The sequence below is a fragment of the Megachile rotundata genome, chromosome 1 (genome assembly GCF_050947335.1).
Source record: "Megachile rotundata isolate GNS110a chromosome 1, iyMegRotu1, whole genome shotgun sequence".
Classification (NCBI taxonomy): domain Eukaryota; kingdom Metazoa; phylum Arthropoda; class Insecta; order Hymenoptera; family Megachilidae; genus Megachile; species Megachile rotundata.
Genome location: NC_134983.1, coordinates 6,801,740 through 6,827,014, shown reverse-complemented (window position 1 = coordinate 6,827,014; position 25,275 = coordinate 6,801,740). Strand labels below are relative to the sequence as shown.

The 25,275-nt window shown below is 29.5% G+C and overlaps 1 protein-coding gene across 9 annotated transcripts in view; it reads left to right on the top strand.

The window, feature by feature from the left end:
- The window catches only part of Ptp10D (Protein tyrosine phosphatase 10D), a 160,323-nt gene that overhangs the window by 85,155 nt on the left and 49,893 nt on the right, over positions 1–25,275 (top strand). For 2 of the 9 annotated variants that reach the window (XM_076535937.1, XM_076535932.1), the window contains one exon: positions 18,074–24,463. The exons of 1 other annotated variant lie outside the window; for it this stretch is intronic. In XM_076535937.1, the coding sequence (XP_076392052.1) occupies positions 18,074–18,180 (107 nt within the window). In that variant the 3' untranslated portion in view covers positions 18,181–24,463. Of the gene's footprint in view, positions 1–1,001; positions 24,464–25,275 lie in introns of those variants that run through there. 6 more of the 9 variants (XM_012279386.2, XM_076535958.1, XR_013039443.1 and 3 more) reach the window with 5 other exon arrangements.

The window sequence follows — 25,275 nt, the reverse complement described above, 5'->3', positions numbered from 1 at the left end:
TATATAGTTAAGCGAACTTCACTGCATGGCATGATAATTGTTCATGAGTTCGTAGGTCATAATGTTCTGCAATATCAATGATTTATAAATTTACAAGTTCTTTTTCTTATAGTTAGCTTTTGATAGTACATGAACACTGCATATTTATTTTTTATGAACTTGTTGCAAATTTAATTATAAACATTTCTGCAATCTAAGAAAACATAAAACAGTGTTACCAATACAATGTTCAGGAATAATTAAATTTTAATTCAGTTAGTAAATAATTTAATAGATTAATAGAAACTGTTTATTTTTTTCATCCTATTTGACTTGAAAATGGAAGTAATAAATTTCTTATTCTTTATTTAACCAATTTTGATTTTTATTTCAATTACTTAGGTATGTATAACTCATAAACATAAAAATCAACTGACGCAACAGGTCGTTAGTTTGCTATAAAAATTTTAAATACGAGCCATAAAATAACATGATACAATTATTCAAATCACATCAAACTTTTTATAAAAATTAAAAAATATGAAAATAAAAAAATCATAGAAATTTTCGTTTACTCTATGAAAATCAAACAAAACCATTGTAACAAAACATTAAAATGTATTAAATAATTTATTCATACATATATCATAAATGTATTTATCTAACAGACTCCTAGAAAATATATTACTTCAATTTCAAAATCACACTGGATAAACAAAAAAACTAGTTTCTAATCAACATTAAAAAGGTTTCAATTACGACAGAACACTAATTTACTAATCCGCTATAAAATCATAACCATAATGAAAGCCATACTCACACGCATCTTGTCTACTCACAAAAATCGATCAAACACTAATAAGTCGCCATCATTATTTTAATGGAGAACATTAGGAAACGTAGTAACTGCATCTAATCGATCTGCTTCACAAACGAATTTAGCCTGGCATGATTTGATCCTAATTCACGCGTCATCCATTTTGATTCTCGGAATTCCTACTTGATATCGTGTATCTTTGCAGACGACGAAGGAATAGCGGAATCAGGGATGTGATGCTCGAATACCTCATATCGTTCAGGGATCAACGAATACGAGGATCATTTAGAGGTATTTTGAAGGACGACAGTGGCATTCGATGGCCCGTGTGTTTAGAACTCAAACAAATAAACGGAAGCTGGAGCTGAGGAAGAATCAATGTGTCTGGTTCTGTTTAGAAAGACTTGTGATGAATTTTTTTTCAACCATGATTCCAGAAGTGATTGTTTTCTAGTTAGTTTCCTCGTGGCGGGCGACACGTGCCCAAGTGATAACAGTTTTAGTTTTCATTCACGTTTTGTGAAACTGTGAACTGAACGACGCCAAAGCTCACGAAGAAGTTTTGTACACGGGAAGAGTTCGAGATCGTCTTGACAGCACGTGGATGGTAAATCAGCCGACAATAATTCATTTCCACTAATGCTTTATAGCGGAAGTGTGGCTCGAAAGGTAATTTACTCATTCTGGAGAGAATTTATGCGAACGAGAATTCCCAGATTTTGTATCGTAGGTGGACAAACTTTAGGAGAGAAATTCCTTCCCTTTTCAAATTATAAACACTTTCTGGCTTTGATAACATTTGAAAGATGTTTGAAATTTTTTTAGAATTTCTAACATTTCGAAACGTTTCTACGGAAATTGTAATTGTAAGAGACTTGAATTAGTATATATAATTAAGGCGTAATGAGTGGAGAAGGAAAAGTGTAAATATCAGTTTATATCGATCACTTTAATTTTTAAGTGTACAGGATATTTAAGTATATTGTGTATGGTCAAAGGAGTTTAGAGGTTGCCATAATTGGACTACATGTACGTTAGAGCTGCTGATATGTTAGCATAATTGGTTTTCTATTTTTATAGTTGATTAATATAATGATTATTATGTATAACTGTATTGTGACAGTTAATGAAATATATTAACAACAATTTCCAATTTTTATATCTGTAATTTTTGTACTTTTAATATGTCTATTTTTCAAATTTTTATACATGTTTGGAATTTTTATATTCCTTTTTCTATACCACTATCTTTGTATTCCTTAATTTTTCTATTTTGGAAAATCTGTGTTCAATTTTTGTAGTTTTCGAATCTCAGTCTTCTCCAATTTTGATAATTTACAAATTTCTATATTCCCTAATTTTATACTTCTGAATGTACATATTTACAAATTTCTATATTCCCAAATTTCTATGTTCCCAAATTTCTACATTTCAGGAACTCTATATTTTCAAATCTCTATGTGTCTAAATTTCTATACTCACAAATTTCTGTGCCTCCCAAATTCCACATTTCCCAAATCTCTATATTTTCAGAATTCTATATTTCTAAGTTACTCTGTCAAAGTCTCTATATTCTCAAATTTTTATATCTTCAAATTTCTAAATCTCCAACTTTCTGCATTTTTCAAATCCTATATGTCTAAAGTCTCACATTTCCAAATTTCTCTCAATTTCTACAATCCCCAAATTTTGATGTTTCCCAAATTTCCATATTTCAAAATCTCTACATATCCAAATTTCTATATTCCTAACTCACTATATCTACATCCATATTTTTATATTCCCAAATTTCTATATTCCTCATTTTGTATATCAAACATCTATATTCTAAAATTTCCCAAATACTACTATTTTATCAAATCTCCATGATCCTCAATTTCATAATCCAAATTATATAATTCAGATGCGTATATTCACAAATATTCATAGTCCCAACTTTTGATATATACTTCTTTAATAGAACATTTTCAGTTGAATTTAATTGCACTAATACAATAATTCAACAATCAAATTTCTGTATTTTACAATACACAAATATTTCCATATTTTACAATACAGAAATTTTCCTAGAAAACTAATTTTCTTAATTAACAATAGAATCTTAATAAATTATATTTTTCCTCTTTCAGAATATATTTTTTAATAAATTCCTATAAATTGAAACTATTTTATCATTTTAGATTTTAAATAGTGGTGGTCCAAATTTGGCAACCTTTCCCCATAAGAATTGTTACTTTAAAACCTTCCGTTGCGTATATTGTGATAAATGAAAAATTACGCTGAATAAAGCATTGCATGCAATATCGAATTGGTGCACGTTCTGGTATTAAAACGTTTTTATAATTAAAAACATTTAACTCGGGAAACTTGTCAATCCTCGAATGGTTGTATTCTGTCAATTTACTAACGGATGTAATTATTATCAACTGACAAATGGCGAAGCTGTTTCAATTACGACGCAATATTTTATCCATGTCGAAACTGTTTTACTTTTAAGTTAAAATTTTTTAGTGAAATTATATTTAACACAATAATGACAAGAACAATTGAACTTCGATGTCGTAAATTACGAGAGACAGCTCCGTCATTTGAGAGTTAAAACTTTAGAAGTTGTATGAATCATTCTCGACTGCGTATTTCTTGGATTTTCTAATAAAGCAAAATATTTCCATAAAATAATAATTATATGAACCAATAAAAAATTCTGAAACAATCGATGCTTGCATCGGAATTGAAAATAAGGGCTCGAAGTGTTTATAAATTGTCAAGGAAGCGTTTGGCTACCTATTTTCTTGTATTTAAAATTCGTTCGCACTCCATTTTATGTCTCGAAAGAATTCTGCGCAGAAACTGTGAAGTGACGATTGTCAAACGAAGAATGATGAAGAATGATCAAAGTGAAAAATAATTTACACGAAAGAAGCTGTAAGTGTATGGCTTATCCTGGAAGAATAGATCTGATAGCTTTATTAGAAGTTGCAGGATAATTGGTAAGGAGAAAGTGTTTGCTAATAAATACTATGTATTTCATGATTAAATAGCAGTGACGAACATCGATTACCTTACGTTCTCCAAAATTGTTCACATATCGGCAAAGCAAACTTTTAATGTGACATTGCGAATTTGATCCTTTAAATATAAATAAGTCAACGTGTCAGCTGATTTTAGAAAGCGGAAGCACGTTAAAAAAATAACATCTCTAACGGTGATTATTTTTCGAGATTTTCGAAAGATTCTGCATTTTTGGTATTTCGGAAAATAATTACCGTAATTAATGACACATTCGAATTTTGAGGGTATTTCTTTCTTGATAGGCATTGTCGATTGATCGAAACGATCGATGTTCGCGTTTAGGTACCTACCGTGATGTAGATTAGTCCTGGTTGCATATCTTAAGGGTTGTAAGATGCGTATCCCGCGTTGGGTTGCCACGATTGATTCGTTGGATTCGCAAGAAAATCGAGCTTCATACTTCCAAATAATGTCACTAACACCTATTTCTGTTACTTGCAAAAGTAATGATACTGGGCAAAAGCATTGATAATTATTTTTATCTTCATAATCTCATGACTGGAGTTGATATTTTCTGCTGGATTCCACGTATGGGGTTGAATTTTATTTGAAATGAATTATATGAAATACTTTATTACTTATATTCTTCAAATAACGTAAGAAAACTTTTACAAACTAAATGTACCTAGCATTGCCCACTAGAAGTTTAATCTCAGAAGTCTTATTATTCTGCCTTATAGAAATCAAATTACTCTCACTTGTGGAAGAAGTACTATCTTTGTTTGATCTTGCACTCAAGGTTAGAAATATTTTATTCGACGTAATTCGTTATTTCAAATAATTGTATTTTATAAAATAATTTTATCTTGTGTTTAATTCAGTAAATGTATTCCCTTAACATTTGAATCGCAATCAGTTCAGTGTTACATTTTAATCGACTATTCCAATTGCAGAGATTATCCCAAATCCTGGGTTGAAAATATTTTATTTAAATCAGTTTATTATTTCAAGCATTTTATTGATGGTATTTTATAAATAACAATGAGGCAAAACAATTGCATGTGTTTAATTCAGATGTAAATAATATACGCAGTTAAATTTGAATTGATATGATCTGAGTAAGAATTTGTGTTTTTTTTTTTATGGAATTTGTTTTAATACATTTTGTGGCAGCAACACATATTGATTATAGAATATACATCCCAACAAAGATAATTATTAGTACTTATAGTCTAATCAATCTGATGATCCATACAATACCCCACATGTGATAGTTTGAAAATCCTCAGCAATTCAATAAATCTGCAATTGATGATGACAATTGCAGCCGAAAATGTACATCTCAGAGAAGATACTTATTACAAAAGTTTCAAATTGTACCAACAAATCAAAACGTACTTTAACATCCTCTAATCTTTCATTTTTCATACAGGAACAGAGAAAATTGTTCATCGTTCCAACATTAAAGAACGGCATACTTATCTTTCCATACTTAACTTTTTCTGAGGCACTCTGCATAATAGAAACTTGGAAAGTTACATCTGAATAATTTAAAAAGTTACATCAGAATAACTTTTGAAGTTATTTGAACTTCAAAAGTAATTTCTGGAAACGTAACGGCGTTCAATCATCGAAAAGTAAACTGCTTTTAAATTAACGTGAAACGCGTATGTGGGTTTCAGTTTATCCATGAGCTTTACCGGATATGCTTTCTATATTTTACAAATTTTATTTCTGTAGCTGGGTCAGGATGATTGCGTTACCAGTTATTTCTGGAATGATATTCGTTCTTAGCTGTTTGACCTTTTAATGGGAGAATTGATCTGCATTTTATAAAGAATTCTGATTATAGACCGAAAACAATTACATAGTTTGTGCGAAAAGTGAGTTTAACCTCTCAAATACAAAATATGTTTATTGACATTAGGTTTAGGGACATTTCTTATATACCCGTCTCTACGAACACGCGTCAATTTGACGCACGAACGAATACATATATTTAAAGAAAAACAGCCACTTAGAAATCAATATAATTAAACACTACAAGTAAGAAATGAAAATATGAGATATATATTTATAGAAAGTTTTTATTATTCAAGAATATTTTAGTACATTACTTCAATATTCTACATTCATATTTTTACTTCTCTCTACCCTGCGAACTGCGATTTGTACTGCAACGCCGGGTCCGATCCCGGCATACCGGCTGTGCCGGCCATGTGCGACTCCAGAATAGCGAAGTCCGTCGTTTATAAGGTATTGTCGGTGCATTCATATTTATGATTGTTGTAATTTTTGCGTGGGTAAAACTAATTTACTAAAAATTGTATTTACATTACGATCGCGTCAAATTGACGCACATCCGTAGAGATAGGTATACCACGTAGCAAATTAAAATATTTCAAAGCTTTTGAAGAAAATAGACTTCAATATATATTTACCTCGTTCAATGGATAAAAGTCAGTACAAGAGATAAAATAAAAATGCGAACGATTTTTGTAATTTTCTTAAAACAATTCGAAACACGTCAAAATGACGCGTCTTGTCAACCTAGTGTTAATGATCGAATGACAGAGTTGTTTGATATTTATATATTTAATTATTGCTTATTTATTTGCTGAATATTTGTCATTGGTGTTTGAAGTTTCACCATCGCAATTCTCCATAATGATTATTATAGTTAATTGTGTCACTTTATATAATTTTAACTTGGATTTTTATTAGTATCTAATTAAAACTAGTATTGATTTCTATTAATATTCGGTGAACTAATATAGAATTCTGATTAACTTTGGTCGCTATATTACCAATGTTTGAATGATACGCGATTTAATTAAGATTTAATTAATTCAAGTTTGTGTATTGTTTCATCAAATATTTACCAAAAATATTTGATGAAGCATATCATGCTTCAAGTTATAAAAGATGAGAATGTTCATCTAATTTTGAGGTTAATTTTTATTGAAATAACATATTGACATTTTTGCTCTAAATTATTCTACAAAATTTTAATTAATAACAATACACCAGCTAATTTCATACTACTACTAATACTGATAAATTATGTATTAGATTAATATTTAAACCGCGTTTAAAAAAATCTTCCAGAAAATCTTGGTTATCATTTATTTCCTTCAGTAAAATCTTTTTCATTTAATATATGAATTTCCACATTTATTTCCCACGCCTTCATCATTAAATAATATTTCAGTATAATTCAGTCATAATATTTCAATATAATTCAGTATAATATTTCAGTATATTGCAATATAATATATCATTATTAAGAAATATTGTTTCCTTCTCAAGTAGGCTCAGCAACCTCAGAAAAAGTAAGAAAATAATTCGCTTACTCCGGCATTCAGCGTGTTAATAATCGAATCTTGCCCGATAATTTGCTCGATTTATTGAGAATCCAACGATAATTTAATCAACAAGCACAAATTGCTAATCGAATTACATTCGTGTGTGGCAACCATCCGTCCAAGGGCTGTAGTAGAGACGTCAGTTAAATGTAAATCATTTGCCTAGAATGAAAAAGCAAAGGGGACGGATAAAAACGAGAGGCCCTCCTTTTTCATGATAGGATAAACATGTCAGTGGGAACAAAAAACTCGCATCTTCGTAGAAATCATATCACTTATCATGAAAAATCACCTGGACGATCCGTGTACACATGTTTCATTTTACCAGCAATTCGATCGAGGTAGCGGTTCTTTCAAATATAAACAGTTCGTTCTTCGTCATTGTCAACGTTTATATAAATGTTCCGTAAATAATTTCCTTAATCCTTTGACTGCTATTCGTCACATTAGTCGGGCATTCAAAAGTATTTGTCCATCGTTCAGCATATCGATGTATGTGAAAATCATTCGTTTCTTATAATAATACAGTAAAAGTTCTGTTCGATGATATTTTGATATAATGGTATTAGAAATTATAATTAAACGTTCACTTTATCGATATTCTCTTTTCTTATATTTAATGATCGCGCGTGACGGTTATTTTAACACGAAATAATTAAAGTATATCGATAAAGAGAAAAAATAGAGGTTTGATGTGAGAGAAACTGAACGATTATAGTGGCATGATGTGTTTAAGGTAATTTATTTAGAAGTTTAGGATAGATTTGAAGTATTAAATATTGTTTATTTTTTTATTTATTTAAACATGTACGAAGAAGAAATCTTTTGATACAGAAAATAAAAGCGATTAATAAAGTTGTAGAGAACAGTCAGATAATTTAAATGTTACGAAATATGAAATGATTGCATAAATGTACAAAAATTTTAGAGTAAGGTATATCCTGAGATCCCTCTAATTTAATTCTTTGCACTCGATTAGACAGTTATAATAAATAAATAATATATTTTACATTTCAAGAATGTATAAAATTATTTCCAAAAACACTTCAGAAGTTTTTCAAACCCAAAATAAATAAATTTCTAATTTATGAAAGTAAATAAATTTATAATTTTATTTTCAAACGGTTTTCAAAAATTTAGACTACAAAATTGTGTTGTAGTCGTTGATTCATCATTTAAAAAAATGAGGGTGCAAAGGGTTATTCAGCAAATTTCAATAATTTTCACAAATTTGTACTGGGATTTTTTTTTAGAAGATTTCGGCCCTTCCAAAGAAAAATTAGACACATATCATATAATATTTAAAAATGTAGATGGGTAAATACTTTTGAACTTACTAAGTTTTGTAATATTCGAGGATTTTATAATAAAAGTAAGTAATAACATTTTCGTGAGGTTGAAAATATAATTCTGAAATATAATTATATTGCTTTCATAGAACTTTATAATTAGATTTAATTTCAACATCAGTGAATGGAAAATGATAGCAACTATTTCTAAATTAAGAATTAACTATTTGAATGACTACTTTAAACTGAACACTTTGTATAAAAGCAGGTAAGAGCGCTTTTGTAATTTCTGACAGGGGATCTTAATTAATAATTAATTTTCCTTGCCAAAGTTTAATGAACTTTTAAAAATTTAAAACAGTGCAGTGAAACATTTAACCTCTCAAATTTTCTTGTGCAGTGAAACATTTTATCAACGTGTTTTAAATAATATTTTAAATAATAATTTTCATGAGAATAGATACTTCAATTTTATTTTTGTATTTTAAACAAGAACGATATTTCATTTCGCTTCAATACAACTAATTGCTAATAAAGATCTATTTATTAATTAACATTAGCTAAAAATTTACATAGTGCACATATTTCTAAACAATCGAATTTCGTTTGTATTTATGAATTATTTATTTCTTACGAATTTAACATTCCTTGCGAGTCAATGAAGTCTTTGCGAGAATCACACAGTCAATGGATTGAGAAATTCAATGTGACGTTATTTTAGAAAATTCTAAAAATACACTTTAGGTTACTATAATTATATTTACAAAAACGGTACTTAATTTGGTAAATACTGTGTTTATTAAATAACATTTTGTAATTTTAACACGCTCCGTATTCATTGAAAACGATTATTGATATCAAGTTTCAAATATTGCAATATTTTATGAACGTCTTTTCGGATTATGAAAACCATGGCGACACGTCAAATTTTTAAGCTAAATATGTTTTAATTGCATCAATATAATTCTTTAGAAATAAATGCAATTTTTAAATATTGTAAATTATTAATATTTTATATTAATTTATATTAGTAAATTATTGAACATTTATTCATTTCGTAAAATGGTACTTAATTCATTTTCTGAATCACTTGATGTCGTTTTTTACATAACTGTATTTTTTACAAGCAAGTACAAATTTGTAGAATAAAAATGATCTTTGACAGCGTTAAATGCAAGTTTAAATTTTTAAAGCTATCGTCTATTATTTTACATTTATTTTCAATTATGTCATAAATTACAGTGAAAATATAATATACACCAAGCTAATGAAACGAGATGTGTATTTCGCTACACGGTTAATAAAATGCGTGGAAAATTCAAGGCAGCAGAATTTGTTTATATTTATTCAATTATAGAAACAAAGAGTTCTTAAACTAATAAATAAGCTCTTAAGGTAATAAATACAAAATTCTAATAATCTAACAAATACAAAAATTCAATAATTCAAAAGACGAAGTATAAATTATAATTCTTTAACCAAGTTAAATAAGTTTACCAAGTTCAGTTTGCAGAATACGGTTTTGTTTGTCATTTCATACAAAATATTTTTAGAATACATCAACATATCAAACTAACTCTCAGTAATGGCGACTGCAATGCGTCTGATTTTCTATATTAAAAATTGATGGATAGAGTCACTCTATAACTTTCAAACTTTAGGTATTCACATATTAAACAGCTTTTCTCTAATATCTTTTTAGCAGAATGCCACGAATATAAAATAATTTTTAGAAAAAAAAATACGCCGACTTCGAAATGCACTAAAAAGTATAAAATAATTTCTATTTCCTAATGTAGTAATTTCTATTTCATTCAATCATACAATTACGTAACAGATATGAATGAAACCTCTTTACTCGTTAGGTATTATATTAAATACGTTTCAACTTTTTCGGAGGCGGCGCAAAATTAAAAGATTATTTTGAATATGTTATTTAATTTTGCGCCGCCTCCGAAAAGGTTGAAACGTATTTAATATAATACCTAACGAGTAAAGAGGTTTCATTCATATCTGTTACGTAATTGTATGATTGAATGAAATAGAAATTACTACATTAGGAAATAGAAATTATTTTATACTTTTTAGTGCATTTCGAAGTCGGCGTATTTTTTTTCTAAAAATTATTTTATTTCACACTTTTTATCGGCCGGCAAGACGTGTTCGTAGAAACAGTAGAAAATCGGCGACTGCATGTTGACTCATACACTACCAGAGACACGGAGGCATACGCAGAATTCAATATATTAGTAACAATAGTTTTTCGCTAATAACTCGAAAACTAAAGCTTCCCCTTAATTGTGGATAAGGAAAAAGTTGTTCAGAATCGTGTCCCCGATAACATATTAAAAGGACATGAAAATCGTCCAAAGTTGATTTCAAAACTTTTCAACAATTTTTCGCTAATATCTCGAAAACTAAAGCTTTCCGCAAAATTTGTATATGAACAAAATTGTTCAGAATCACGTCCGTAATAAGATATTAAAAGCGCACTAAAATCGAGAAAAGTTTATTTCAAAAGTTGCCGGTTTTTTTGCAATAACAACACTTTGCAATTAAAAAATGAAAAATTTTTTGATAATGGTACCAATGGGGAGTCAGAACCTACCAGATGCAAAAGGTTTCGTTCCGATCGGTCCATCCAGCTAGGCGTAATCGGCGGGCACACATAGAAAAAAAAAAAAAATATATATACTGATCGAATTGAGTAACCTCCTCCTTTTTCGAAGTCGGTTAAAAATGTTATTTACCACTCGAGTCCCCGCTTCTTACAATTCATTTCAAAGAATTTCTTCACTGCTTCAAAATTGTTTAAGCTACTTTCGCGTCGTTCGTTTGCTTGTACCGTACGACTTACAGCACCGCATTCGAAAGCTCTGCAAACTTTACTGTCAGCCGCGGAAGTTAAGCAACTAGTTTACATTTGCAGAGCAAACATGAACGAGGGTAAATTTGTAAAGTGTTACACGATATGCGATGTAAACAGTTTGCGTGATTTCGGATACAGATATTTCACCTGTTAATTTTTCGTTCCTAAAAAAACAAGTGAAACAAATTGAAACACCTAACAATATTAAAAATGGTTGATCTAAATTGTGATTTGTTGATCGAATTCTAAATTGTTTAATCTTCAAATACAAATTTTAAATAAATAAATAAATATAGAGAAACTATGGATAATTTTTGTGAAGAATATATCGAGAGATTTTTAAATAAAAATTTCGAGTGAGATGAAAGTTTTTCGTAAATAGGTTATAATTGCAATGCTGAATAAATTTTTAATATCGTTTGAAATAACTCTTTTGTTCTTTTCGTATGAAAATCTTCTATGTTTACTTTAAAATTATTTATTATTTCCTTTTAGTTTATAGAGTTCAGATGAACGCTGTATACAATCTCTATATAATAATAAAGCCACGAAGTGGTCTGGCTGCAGCGAACGTGGTGAGATCCCCTTCCTGACTTTTGTTTTAGTAGATTCTCCTGCTTCACTACAACAACAATAACAATATTAACAAATAACTACATACTTACACTACCACACACATTTTTACTAGGCAGAAACGCATTTAATTTAATCTAAATGAGTAATTTAAAAACATGGTCTTTTAAACCTAATCGTTGACTTCAGTCAACGACTAACTTACTAGTTGGTTATAATTATAAAAATATTCAACCTGTGTTCGCGTGAAACGCACTGAACTTACTTCATGTTTCTATTTAATATTAATAACCGTAGTATCCGGAAGGCAATTAAATTCAGTTCTTCTCAGAATAATACCGGTTCTCCCTCCTTTGTCACAAACTACAGAAATAATATATTATATTCAGGTCTTATTAGCTGAATATTTGAGTTATTTAATCGTCTTTATTAACTTTTTCTCTGAATCCGTTCTTCATAATTTTTAATATTCAAATACTTAAAAGTATATAGAAATTAAGTTCATTCTCGTGTATAAATAAAAGTAAAACGATAAATATCTTTATCCACTATTTATAAATTTTATAATTTGAAAGAAGAGATATTACAAGCAGATTATTTTTAAAAAATTTCAATCCAATCAAGTTACTCAACTGATAAAAGTATTCAAGAATCCCTCAAGAAACTTCAGAAATCAGAACAAAATCAGCAAGGGATTTAAAATATAACACAAAGATTACGAATTAAAAGAATTATTTCGTGTAACATTTATTGCTATTACTGTTATCGAAAATTATGATTTGTCATTACGGAGCCTGTTAAATTGAAAGTTTTGCAGCGAATATAGCACTCGAAGTGAGAAATGAGATTTTAACAATAACGTTGTACAATGACGCACGCAGAACGAAAAGAACGATATCGTATTCAGTACTTACAATTAGAGTCAGATTTTTTTCTCGACGATACAAAGACGTGTACTTAATTTTGTATTTACGACCAGGTAATAAAGACGTGGGCGAATGTTTAGATGTTTAAGAGCGATAGGGAAACCGATTACTCTGAGCAGGGTCAAACGAATTTTCTCCATCGGGTTTCCCGGAACACAAAACACCCAGAATGGTGTTCGAAATTGATTGTGCACTGTATTTTTGGACGAATGTTTGTATATCGCTTAAGTACGTATTAGGGACGAGAGTGTCCGCTCGAGTCGATGTTCTTTTATCGATCCATCGCTTCGTGTATATCAATATTGATGTGGCAGCCATTCCATCGAGTCTGATGTAAATAATATCTCGATCAAATAATCGAAAGGTTAAAGTGTTTACCTTAAATTTCGAATAATGCAATTTTTTGCTATTTTATACGCTTGAGACAATGTAATAAAACGAGTCGATGTTTGTTGAACCTTGTGTGAATTTCTTTTACTTTCAGATGATTTCTTTCAGGTCTGTTTATTGCAAGTATTGTGATATGTATATTTTAAAATGATATTAATAATTGAACATTGATATTGTACAATTTGTACTATGGAGGAGGCTGGTTGAGAATATACAATATGGAACAAATTATTAGTAATTTTTTTTTCATTGAGTAGTGTGTGTATTTATGTTTGATTTGAAAGTAATAATTGCGTTGGAGGATTTTATTAGATTTTTATATTTATGTTTGGGATATTATAGTTTGTACCACGATTTTGGGGATGGTGAAAGAAATTTTTTTTAAGGCGGAATGCTTTAGTATTGGACAATTGGACAATTTGGAAATATTGGTAATTTGGGAATTTGGGGATTTGGAGATTTGGGGATTTGGGGATTTGAGAATTTGGAAATTTTGGAATTTGAATATTTAGGAATTTGGTGATTAGAAAATTTGGGAATTATGGAATTTGGGGATTTGGAGATTTAGGGATTTACGGATTTGGGAATTTGAGAATTTGGAAGTTTTGGAGTTTGAATATATGGGAATTTGGTGATTATAAAATTTGGGAATTTTGGAATTTTGGAATTTGGGGATTTACGGATTTGGGGATTTGAAGATTTGGGAATTTACGGATTTGGAGATTTGAGAATTTGGAAATTTTTGAATTTAAATATGTGAGAATATGGTGATTAAAAAATTTAAAAATTTTGGAATTAGACATGGAAATTTTGAAATTTGGGGATTTCAGGGTTTGAAAATTTGGTGACTAGAAATTTTGTAAACTTTTGAATTTGAACAGCTGAGAAATTTTGTGATTAGAAAGTTTGGAAATCATGAAATTTAATAATTTGCAAAATTAGCAATTGTGAGACTTCGGATTCTGAAAATTCCATATAATTTAGAGATTTTGGAATTTCGCAGATTGCAGATTCGAAAATCTGAATATTTGGAAATTCAGAATTTTGAAAATCCAGAAAATTGAGATTTTTATCTCAGAATTTAGGAATTTTGGAATTAAAAAATTTGGAAATCTTTCATCTCTGAAATACTGCAACTAACAAAATTTAGAGAATCTAGCGTTTGATAAGTTAGAAATCTAATAATTCAAATATTTGATAATTTGAGTTTATGAATCCATACATTCCAACCAATCCGCGCCCGCCCTGTTTGATTTTAATCCCAGGAAGACGGATGTTCTGTAATCGACTTGTTAGACGGATGCAGAGTCATTTTGATGCATCACTATCTAACGTGATTATAGTGGCTCGAGATTATTGTACATCTGGTGAAGCACCTGTACACACACTGAAAAGGAAATGTATGCATATAGTGTATGCATGTTTCCTTATGTACAATGCATATTACATATGGAGTACATAATAGAGCTACAGAAAACATTTGTATACAATAGTTTATATACAATGATTAAACCTTCTTGTATTTCACATATTTTATATTTCACATAAGGTGAAGTGGGGTAAGTTCTTAAACGGGACAAGTGCGTATACAGGCTGTTTTTATTACAATATGAGCAAAATTTCTCCATTTAGTATGTTTGTTTCCTTGTTTTGTTTCACTATATCCCCTTTTATATTTCAGCTAAGAGTACTTGTTTGCAGTATAGAGTACTTGCATAATGCAGTAAAAAGCATTTTATAGCACATTTGTTAATAATTCTGCTCTTGCCCCATTGCACATGAAATAAAGTTTCAGAGTATTTAACTTCAAGTTACGCTCTTACCCCATTTTCGGGGAAAGTGCAGAGTAGTTGACATTTTAAACAATTTCCTATCAAAATCAAAATGTACAAAATTAAGGTTCTAGTTAATATTAACTAAATGGTAGTAATTGTACAAATCGTTCGATATCGACAGGCGCTAAGTATTTACATAGCAGACTGAAAATACTTATGTTTAAATATCAACTTTACAAAAACCAGTCTGCACTTACCCCACTTCATCTTACTGTATTTTCATATACTATCTACATAGTAGGTAGGTGATAATGTAAATGACCCTGTACCTGTTACATGAAAATTAAAGTTTGATTCTACATTCCTATTTAGAAGTCTTATCTCTTTTTAATTCTCTCTTTTTCTATTTTAAATTTGACTTGAATTCTTTGGTATTGGAAAATAATTGTGGTTTAATTACACACGTTTACTTGTTTGGTTTAGTAGGTACGTTGGTCATTAGTAGGGATTTCACAAGCACCAGTATCATTAGCACGAAGGGAAGGAGTGTATTTACGAGAATGTCCAAAACTTGGTTTAAATAACACATTTTAAGCACGCGCGTTTTTGTTCTGAAATGCAGTTAACTTATCCTAACAATAATAAATCAAAAAGTTCTATCTGTTATTCGTTAAAAATAGTTGAGAACCGAATTCCTTTTCTCTAGTTTGTATACCACACTTTTAAATCCACAATCGTTCTTTTTTCTCTAATCTAAACCAGAGACATCACGGTAATTTATGAGTATAGTTTAAATAAACTATAACACTGCTACATATCTCACAATTTTCTGATTTACCTCAATGAAAAATATTCCAAAAACTATCCTTTTATTTACCAACACACGGAAGTGAAAAAACAAGACGTTTGTTATACACTTTTTAACCTTTTGCACTATTTTGATGAATCTGACTCGTGACACGCTCGTACTTTGGCCGTGATCAATTTTACTTGAATTTTTAGTACGCTTCAATTTGGAGTTCAAGTCCAATTATAATTTGCATAGTCAACGATTGTATAATAACATATTTACTTAACATTTCAAATTTTTTTTAATAGTATAACTGCAATTAATCAGTTCTGACTAACGCACCTGATAAATAAATCATAGTGCAAGGGATTAAGTAACTGCTTTATTTCAAAATATGTCACGCACCAACTCATGAATTGACATCATGCATGCATTCTAAGAACGACATATTCTTTTCCTTCAACAGTCGAAGTGTAAAAGCAAGACGTTTATCACAAACTTTTTAAGCATTATTTCAAAATTTCTGTCCATAAGTATATAGATACGAATTTCGATTATTCTGGATATTTCAGATAATAGAAGCCTCGGATAATACAAAAAGAGTTTGTGAAATCATTTTCTTTCACGGTTAAAAATAAATTGACAGTATACGTTGGCACGAAATGGAAATAGCCATTGGCTGTCTACGATACTCTTAAGGGACGCATTATTTCTTTAAAGAATCGATATTTAAAATCAATTCCGCCATCCAATATAAGGTTCAAAGCATTTGGGATAATAGGAAACCTTGGTTAAACGAGACTATTATAGAAACTCCTTTGTGCTACATTATTTCAAGGGATTGCCTTGATACTTATCTTATCCTTAAACCTTGCATTCATTTCTAAAATTTATTCGGTGGCATTCGCCTTGGGGTATGTTACTAAAGGAAAATAATCCAAGAATATTTATTTGTCCTTGTTTAATATAAAAAGGAAAGAAAATAACACCTAAATTCTGTCAAGAAGAAATCTATCATTTATTAAACTGTTTGTTTATTAAACGAGCACCAAAAAATTGCTTTATTTTTGATCAATTATTACTTTGTTCTAACTTTATACAACTTCGTTCAGTTATTGCACTTTAATTATTACCTAACACCGTACAGTTTAATAGTGTAAAGTCTGACTAAAGGGAAGTTAAAATTTCGTGTACAATTTAACCGCTTAACCCACTTCTTCGTTAAATCAGTTCATTAATCATTTCTATTGAGTTGAGGCAAAGAAGCTTGAAATGTTAGCTGCCGTTAGCGCTTCTTGTGTAAATTATAATTGAAATTAAATTTAAAATTCGTACTAAAACTGCGAAACAGGTTCGCCGTATTTGAACTGTTGCCTGCGTCACGAATGTGGCATGATGTTAGCCCCTTAACCTATGATCTTTGCGGCAGTTGCGTTAGTTAGAATAACTGCAATTTTAAGAAAAATAATAAAAGTTGAAATATTAGGTACATTTTAGATTTAGCGATTAATTATGCAAATCAGCATTGAAAACTCATCTGTGCAAGTACGTTTTATGTTTGTCACATTTGAATTGTACCCTACAAATCTATGTTATAAAGCAAAAGGTTAAAGGTAGGGGATTTTACAGAGATTTGAAGATACTTGTCAGGCAGTCTTAAATAACTGTTAATTTATTTAAATTGAATTTTATTTTTGGTGTCTATTTGAATTTTATAACGTACCTTTGGTAATGAAGAATGATGCTAGTATGCAAGCCAGTATATCACGAGGCATTTATTAAGCCTGAGGTAAGAACATAAGACAGCATTCATGCAAGATGCATTATTACATAATTTTTACTGAAAGATATAGAAATTTAGTGGGTCAATCTTAATTTTATTCAATTTCAATTTTAATTTATTATTGTGTATAATAAAGTTTATAATTTTATTTTACCTAGGTTCGAATCTAGCAGAATTAAAAATTGAAATAAGAATGAGGTTCTTGCGCAACAATTGAAGGCGTCATGAAGTGACATTGTGTGAGTGATTAGGATTTGAAGGGGAATTGGGAGACAGCAGGATATACATGGAATAGAACCATTATATGAGATGATTGATGAATAGCGAGGAAGTACAATAGTATAGGAGAACGAGGTTACAAGTCATTTGTAATGGTATTAATGACAATCTTCATGTCCGTTTCCCGTAACATTTGAACTCTTTTAAAATCTTGTGAAATTTAAACTAAGAACAATCTATGTGGATCATTTCCCCTGATGTCCTCATTTCTCTACTTTTATTTCAGACATTTGGCCAGAACCTTTATCGACGTCTTTAGTTTCTTTGGTAGCAGCTGTGACGGGAGTTTTCTGCAGCGGTTCAGTTCAAAATTTAGTAAACGAAGACAGTTGATTCAGTTATTTACATAATTTCTATTTCATTCTTCTCAATGTAATTAAAATTATTCAATGAAGATTTAAATGGATCCGAAAAGTTTTAAGATTATTTTGTTTGAAGTCTTTAAGTTGTATTATTTTATTTAAAGTCTTTAAGTTACATCATTTTATGTAAAGTCTTTAAGTTATACTATAAATAAAAAGTTCAGCTTAAGATATGCATGGGAAGAGTGGGATATGGTGCTGGCAATCGTTCGTATCTATTTTAAATTTCGCGGGTAAATTGAAGAACTTGATTCATACTGGCAGCTTGTATAATTTTTAATTTTTGATAATATGACATACAGGAAAGTAAGTATGATTTGTTTCTTATAAATACCATTTATTATACCTTCTTTCAGTAAAAATTTACTATAATTCAAAAGAAGTCTCAGCCAGCAAATAAAAAATAAATAAAAAATCTTAGATGCTCAGAAATTAAACTCTTACATATCCACAATATTTATATTCATTTAAATGACCTTGTATTTTTGTTAAGCATTGCAAAAGACAAATAATATTGATTTTTATATTTTTTATAACAACTGACATATAAAAATAATTTTCGTAGAGTCGGTTTATTTAATTTGTATACGATACAGTGAATCAAGAAAACTATATTCATAGCTGAAGTTAATTGCATAAATTTCTACTTACAAAAGTGTAGAATGTAGCTTTTACAAAAATTATTTTTAGAACATTTTGAAACTATAAATTTGAATCATTAATATTATAATTTGTTTGAAAATTGAAACAGCAGTTTAGTCACGAAAACCTCATAATTTAAAAGAGTGAACAGAAATGTATTAAAAAAATAATTTCGTATATCTTTAATAATATTATACACTTTACTGCACATGCTTATTTCTGTCCACCAATGTGTAAAAAATTGGAAACCCTAAGTAATATTGTAACAAATGAAATTGAAGTACGTAATTTTTTAACCAAAAAAAGTTGAAATTATTCAACTTATTAACAAATATTATTCGTCAAACTCGTATTGTATGGAGTGGCTGATCGCAAGTATATACTCAAAATTGCATGTACGTTATCGAAGAACATTGTTATCAAACGAAACTGTATAATTGATATTATCGTCAATGATTATTTTTGTAACGCTTTGCGATGGTTCTTAACGACCAAGAAAATTTGCCAATCAATTGCCAAACTCAAATAGATTATTCTAGAGCTGTAAGACGTGTATATTGACATTTCGGATCTTTTCTGGTATAAGATGTACATACACTGTACTGAATACTATAAGAACATAGTTGTAAACGTATCTTTAGAAAATAAGCGAAATAGTTGTTATTTAACGGATCGATAAGGGAGAGCAAACATTGACCGAACAATTGCAGTTTCCAATCCATCGAACTTCTTTGCTATATACTATGCTGTACGTGTATGCGTGTGAATATTATCGATGTTTCTCGTATTGCTGAATAATCATGAATCCATGTTTATTTACAAACTGTACTTATTCTCTTGCTGTATTCGTCGAAGCGATTTCGTCGAAAAATTGTTCGGCAAATATTTCGTTCGGACTCAATACAAATATAATTTCGCAAAAAATTCTCGTAGGACTTGTCAGATAAATTCGTCATATTAAATGTTATTTATGGGGTGCTGTGAATATTAATATGCGAATATTAACGCATTGAGTTTGGGGGTAATTTCGCGTAAGTTGCACTACTTCTAATTTAATCTTTTTATACGATGAATATTATAGTTAATGAAATCTCAATTAAGTAATTTTCTGAATTTTATGTTATTGGAGATTCCTATGGTTTTTTGATCCTTTTTGTAATTTTTAAAAATTACTATTCAAGTATATTATAAATACTTGCATTTTTTAATAGGGTGACAATACAAATTTTTAATATACACTACCGTACATAAGTATCCGGACATCAGCGAAATATGCATTCGCGTTGCATGAAAGTTATTCAAGTATCTCCAACAGTAACTGAAATCGATTTTTTTTCTGCGAAGGTCAGAATACTGGAACGTTTTTCCATTGATAATTCTCGTTTGGAACTCATATCTCGATGGAAAAGAAGCTACAGACGAACTAAACCGAAACTGTCGAGTGTATAGCGTTACCTCCATTCTTATCTCCATTGAGGGAACTTAAACATCTACCAACAGTTTACAAACACTTGAAACATATCGAAGAACCCTGTGAATACGTTCTGCACCATAGAAATGAAACACAGTAGAAATTAAAATTTCTTTTAGAATCGAAAGCGTTTCATTAGATTCACAAATTTGAACTTTGTACTTCTGGACATGAATTTTACTTTCACACTTTCATTGTATAATTTGTACTTAAACATTAATTCCATTACGTTATGACACCTCAAAAAAGATAATAATAATTATTACAAATGATATGATAACCCTAAATACCTTTCGTACAAAGTTCAACTATCTTTTATGTAATGAAACCAAGTGTCTGGATACTTATGGACGGTAGTGTATGTAATGTTCTTAACACAAGTATTTAAATTATTTGTATTGTTATTAAATATGACATGTATTTTTCGTACATGTATTCAGTAACGATAGAAAAATTTGTTTTCAAGTCATTTTAAATGTCATCTCAAGGTTTATAACAAAAATAATTTTGATGTCTGATTTTAGTAGAACGCTCTATGAATATTTACTTTATTCGGACTTTAATAATGAAATCATTTATTATCAGTGATCTAATATTCAACGCATTAATATTTGAAATATTACAAAAGTAAATGAAAGTAGTCTAGAATAATTTTTGAAATAAATTTGTTACAATGTTAATTATCAGTTGCACTTTTCTTTAACGAAGCAATGTATTATACTAATTCAGTGAATGCTTATTATAATAATACTGTTTGTTTGGTATCACGACATTTAAATTTTTGTAATGTTTTTTCATTTCAACATATTTTACATTTATAAGCCAAATATGTTTCAGTTTTTCAAAGTATTCCAATGTTTTCACAGTCCCTAATAATTTTCGGTCATTTTTAAACAATCATGAATATCCATTTAATTTTTTATCGCCATTGGCAGATATTACTATTGTCACAGTGGTAAGGATTTTGACAAAATGAAAAATGACTATAATAATAATTTCTGCTGCACGGTAAAATTTGAAGTGTTCATAAAATTTACAATAAATGTCTGTCATTTTTATAAAGCATTAATTTCCTTTGAAAGTGTGACTGAAGCTCATTTGTAAACTCGTTAACTTCCGCGTTTGAATTTATAATTTTATATTTGTTTATCTCTTTTGCAAATTATGATGATATGAGACTACTTATATTTAACGGATAACTTTCTAATGGAAATAATTTATTGGGTATTTACGTATTTAAATATTTTAACGATATGTACAAAAAAATGCCATCGAAAATATTGGAAACATGTGTTTAAATTATATATAATTTTTTGAACGCAAATTGTGTGATAGTTTATGAAATATTTGAGTTATATCGATATTTAATATCTATTTTCAATTTTACGAATTTAATTTTATTAGTATACATTTACAGACAATTAATTGTTTAATTTAGAACAAATACCTCTCAATTGCAATCACATTCTTAATTTATTCTTTTTCTTATATGGTAATATCTTTTCTATTGATACAACGTTTAATTAAGATTTAATTTAACATTTAATCGAGATTTAATTGAGATTTTTTACATCATGTCATCTATAACTTTATTTTGATCAGATTCATTCGGTTTTACAAATTGACAAAAATCCTACAAACATCTTATTATGAAAAAAAAAAACATTAAAAATATTATTTGATCATATCGTCAACCGGCATTCAATTTAAAATTGTCCTCTTCTAAAACAAAGTTGATGGAGCAAAAATGTCACGCAACATTTATATATTTATTTGACGCACTTTATCACGTAATGCACAAGTAATCGAATGGAACGGCTTATTGCCTGTGTAAGTGTGCTTTTGTAAACATTATACTAATGTGTGTACAAGTAACACAATGAGTGAAGAATAATGGTTAAAATAATAAAACATTTGTGTTCCTTTACGAATGCAGTTTCATTAACAAATTCATTTTAAAAAATATCAAAATATTGGGTAAATCTCCTGCAAAGTTAATGTGTTACTTTTGCAATTAACATGTAACAATTGTTTATTTTAAAATAAAAAACGCATGATCTATGCATATATATTATATTCTAAAATACAATAAAATCGAGCAATTTACCGATACGAAATAAATACACCAAGGATTAATAATTGTAAAAGGATGATTAATATTATTACGCAACAATTGCTGAACTTGTTATATATGACATCTATGAAACTTGCAGGGTTCGTTTCAAATTCGAACGATAATGTCTTTCTACCCCGGACTTCATTATCCATTGACTTTGACGAATTTTAAAACTGATTTTGACGAATTTTGTAACTTTTTAACGCCAGCTAAAATATGCACAATTTTCATACATATAATATAGGTTAATAACTTTTGTATAAAAATCGATCGTTTGTAAAATTGAATACAGGATTATTTCTCTTTTTATCATAATTAGTATTATTAATATAATGACATGTTATTCTGTGATAAACCGTGAAGCACGAGTGAATTTCAATGGACAGATTGAAGTCAGTTTCTTCTAACAGCTGATTGATTTTCCAGGAATCAATTCGTGCCAATTACTTTTAGTCCACCATTTAAACACAAATATCGAAAATACAGGATACCGTCGTATGAGAGATTAATTATAAGAAACAAATGCGGTTTTGTAGATAATATATCAAAAATGGAAAGACAATTTTTATATTTTTTAAATACCGTGCGCAAATTGTATACGTTTGCTTTAATCAAAATGTGCTTGATTGTCGCCTGCGGTAAAAAATGGAACGTTGTGTAAAAACTTTATAGATACAAGCATCGAAATATTTATTATTCAATACGTTTAATCGTGTTAATTATTTAATACGTTTAATCGTATTAATTAGTTAATTATTAACTCGTATTTCTGTATTAGTTAAGAAACTTTAAACTGGATACCGAAAATGTTGGATTTGAATTATTTTAGCTCATTTGTTTCAATAAAATAATGTTATGTATTTTATTGGAAAAATGTCCGTGCAAGTTTCCAAATTGCTAGAGAAGCTACCGATGTCAATCAACGAGTTGGCGCGTGAAGAGGCTGACTCAGAAGAGCTATGGCTCTAATTGGTCAGAATAGAAAAATGGACGCCTCACACATATTTTCAGCGGTATTTGATCGGTTACGCCTACATTAACACGTTGACTACCACACAAAAGCATTTGAAAATAATATTAGATGTTATTTTTGTTTCTAACAAATCTTACTAAATATTCTCACAATATTAAATATAATTGTTTCACATAACAGTTATATTTATTATTCATAGTTTCAAATAGTTTATACGAACATTTCCAATTAGGTTAGTGGACAAATTCTTAATAACACAGATGATACATTCGTATTGGAGATTAAGCGTCATATGCGAGTGATGTGGCAGTCAAAATGTTAAGCAAAAGGCAGTGACAGTTGGCAAATATCTTTAAGAGTGAGAGATAGTGCATATTGCATAATACAGTTATTATTCTTATTTGCCGAAAAATAACGCTAGAAAAGTTCACGGTGAGGTTAGACTTCTTTTGGGTCAACACTCATAGTTTGACATCTGTCATCTTGGAATCGTCGATATATCCTTTCTTTCAAAATAATTCAAATTAATTTCGAATTTGGAAACTTGGAAACCCAAATGATACCGAAAGTATCAACAGTAAATACGAAAAAATTCTGTTGCATGATTTGAAAAGGAAACAAACCAAAAATTAATGAATATCACAAAGGATACAAAAACATTCGAGTCACAATAGAGTTCCAGTCTTAAAGTTAGATATCGAATATTAATTAAATATAGCGGACTTCCATCAAGCATATTCTGTTATATACAGTTTTTTATTCGCAACAGTAATGTTAAGATTTGTGTGCGTCAGTGAAGGCATGTGTATCACGTAACTATATCATTCTTTTTTTGTAAATATACAATTTTGTATCAGCTGCATGGACAACCGATTGGGATGGTTTTATGAATCAGTTTGTAGTATTTTCGTGAAACCATTCTGTTGTCGTAACGCTACTAATAAAACATAGTCTGTATTCGAAAACATGTACAGTGAGGGACACAGGTTGTCTCTGAAAAAAGAAGCAAAAAGACGTATGCGTGTATAATAAATATGGTTCTTCCAATAAAAGGGTGTCTGATTTACTCTCCACTTTTAAGCACTCAATTAATTAATTTAAAAATAAGTAAACTTTTTCTTCTATTTTATACTATACGGGGTGTCTTACAATTAGTGTAGGTCCCTGAAATGGGGAGTAGCTGATATGATTCTGAATAAGATTTCCCTTTGTAAAAATGGGATTTGAAGCTTCGTTTTTGAATTATTAAGGAAAAACACGGACCAATCAGAGCGAAGGGATTACGCATGCGCAGCCACTAGGCTCGACGCTGTCGCTCTCGCGTCTGCGCATGCGTAATCCCTTCGCTCTGATTGGTCCGTGTTTTTCCTTAATAATTCAAAAACGAAGCCTTAAATCCAATTTTTGCAAAGGGAAATGTTATTCAAAATCATGTCAGCTACCCCCTCTTTCAGGGACCACTAGTTGCGAGACACTCTGTATTTATATCCTTCTTGATTTATAACGTTTGTTCAAATTATTTTTGTTAGGTATTCGGCGTTAATCCCATTCTTCCTTTCATCTCTGCTTCAACACTTCTTTTCACATTATTGCAGCTTTTCTAATTAGTTAAAATCGAACCTTGTTCCATTTAAAATATATCATTTATCAAATAGCTATGGAAATAAAATAAGCTATGGAAAAGCTATGGAAATAAAATTTATTGTAAGCTGTGGAAATAAAATTTATTGTTAACTAGACACGGGTCTGTAATATAATATCTGACCATGCATGGTGTTCTGTTACACGAAAAATTATAGTAAAATAAAAATTTTCTCTTCAACAAATATTAAAATTACTGCACATCTCGCTCCAGAAACCTTCT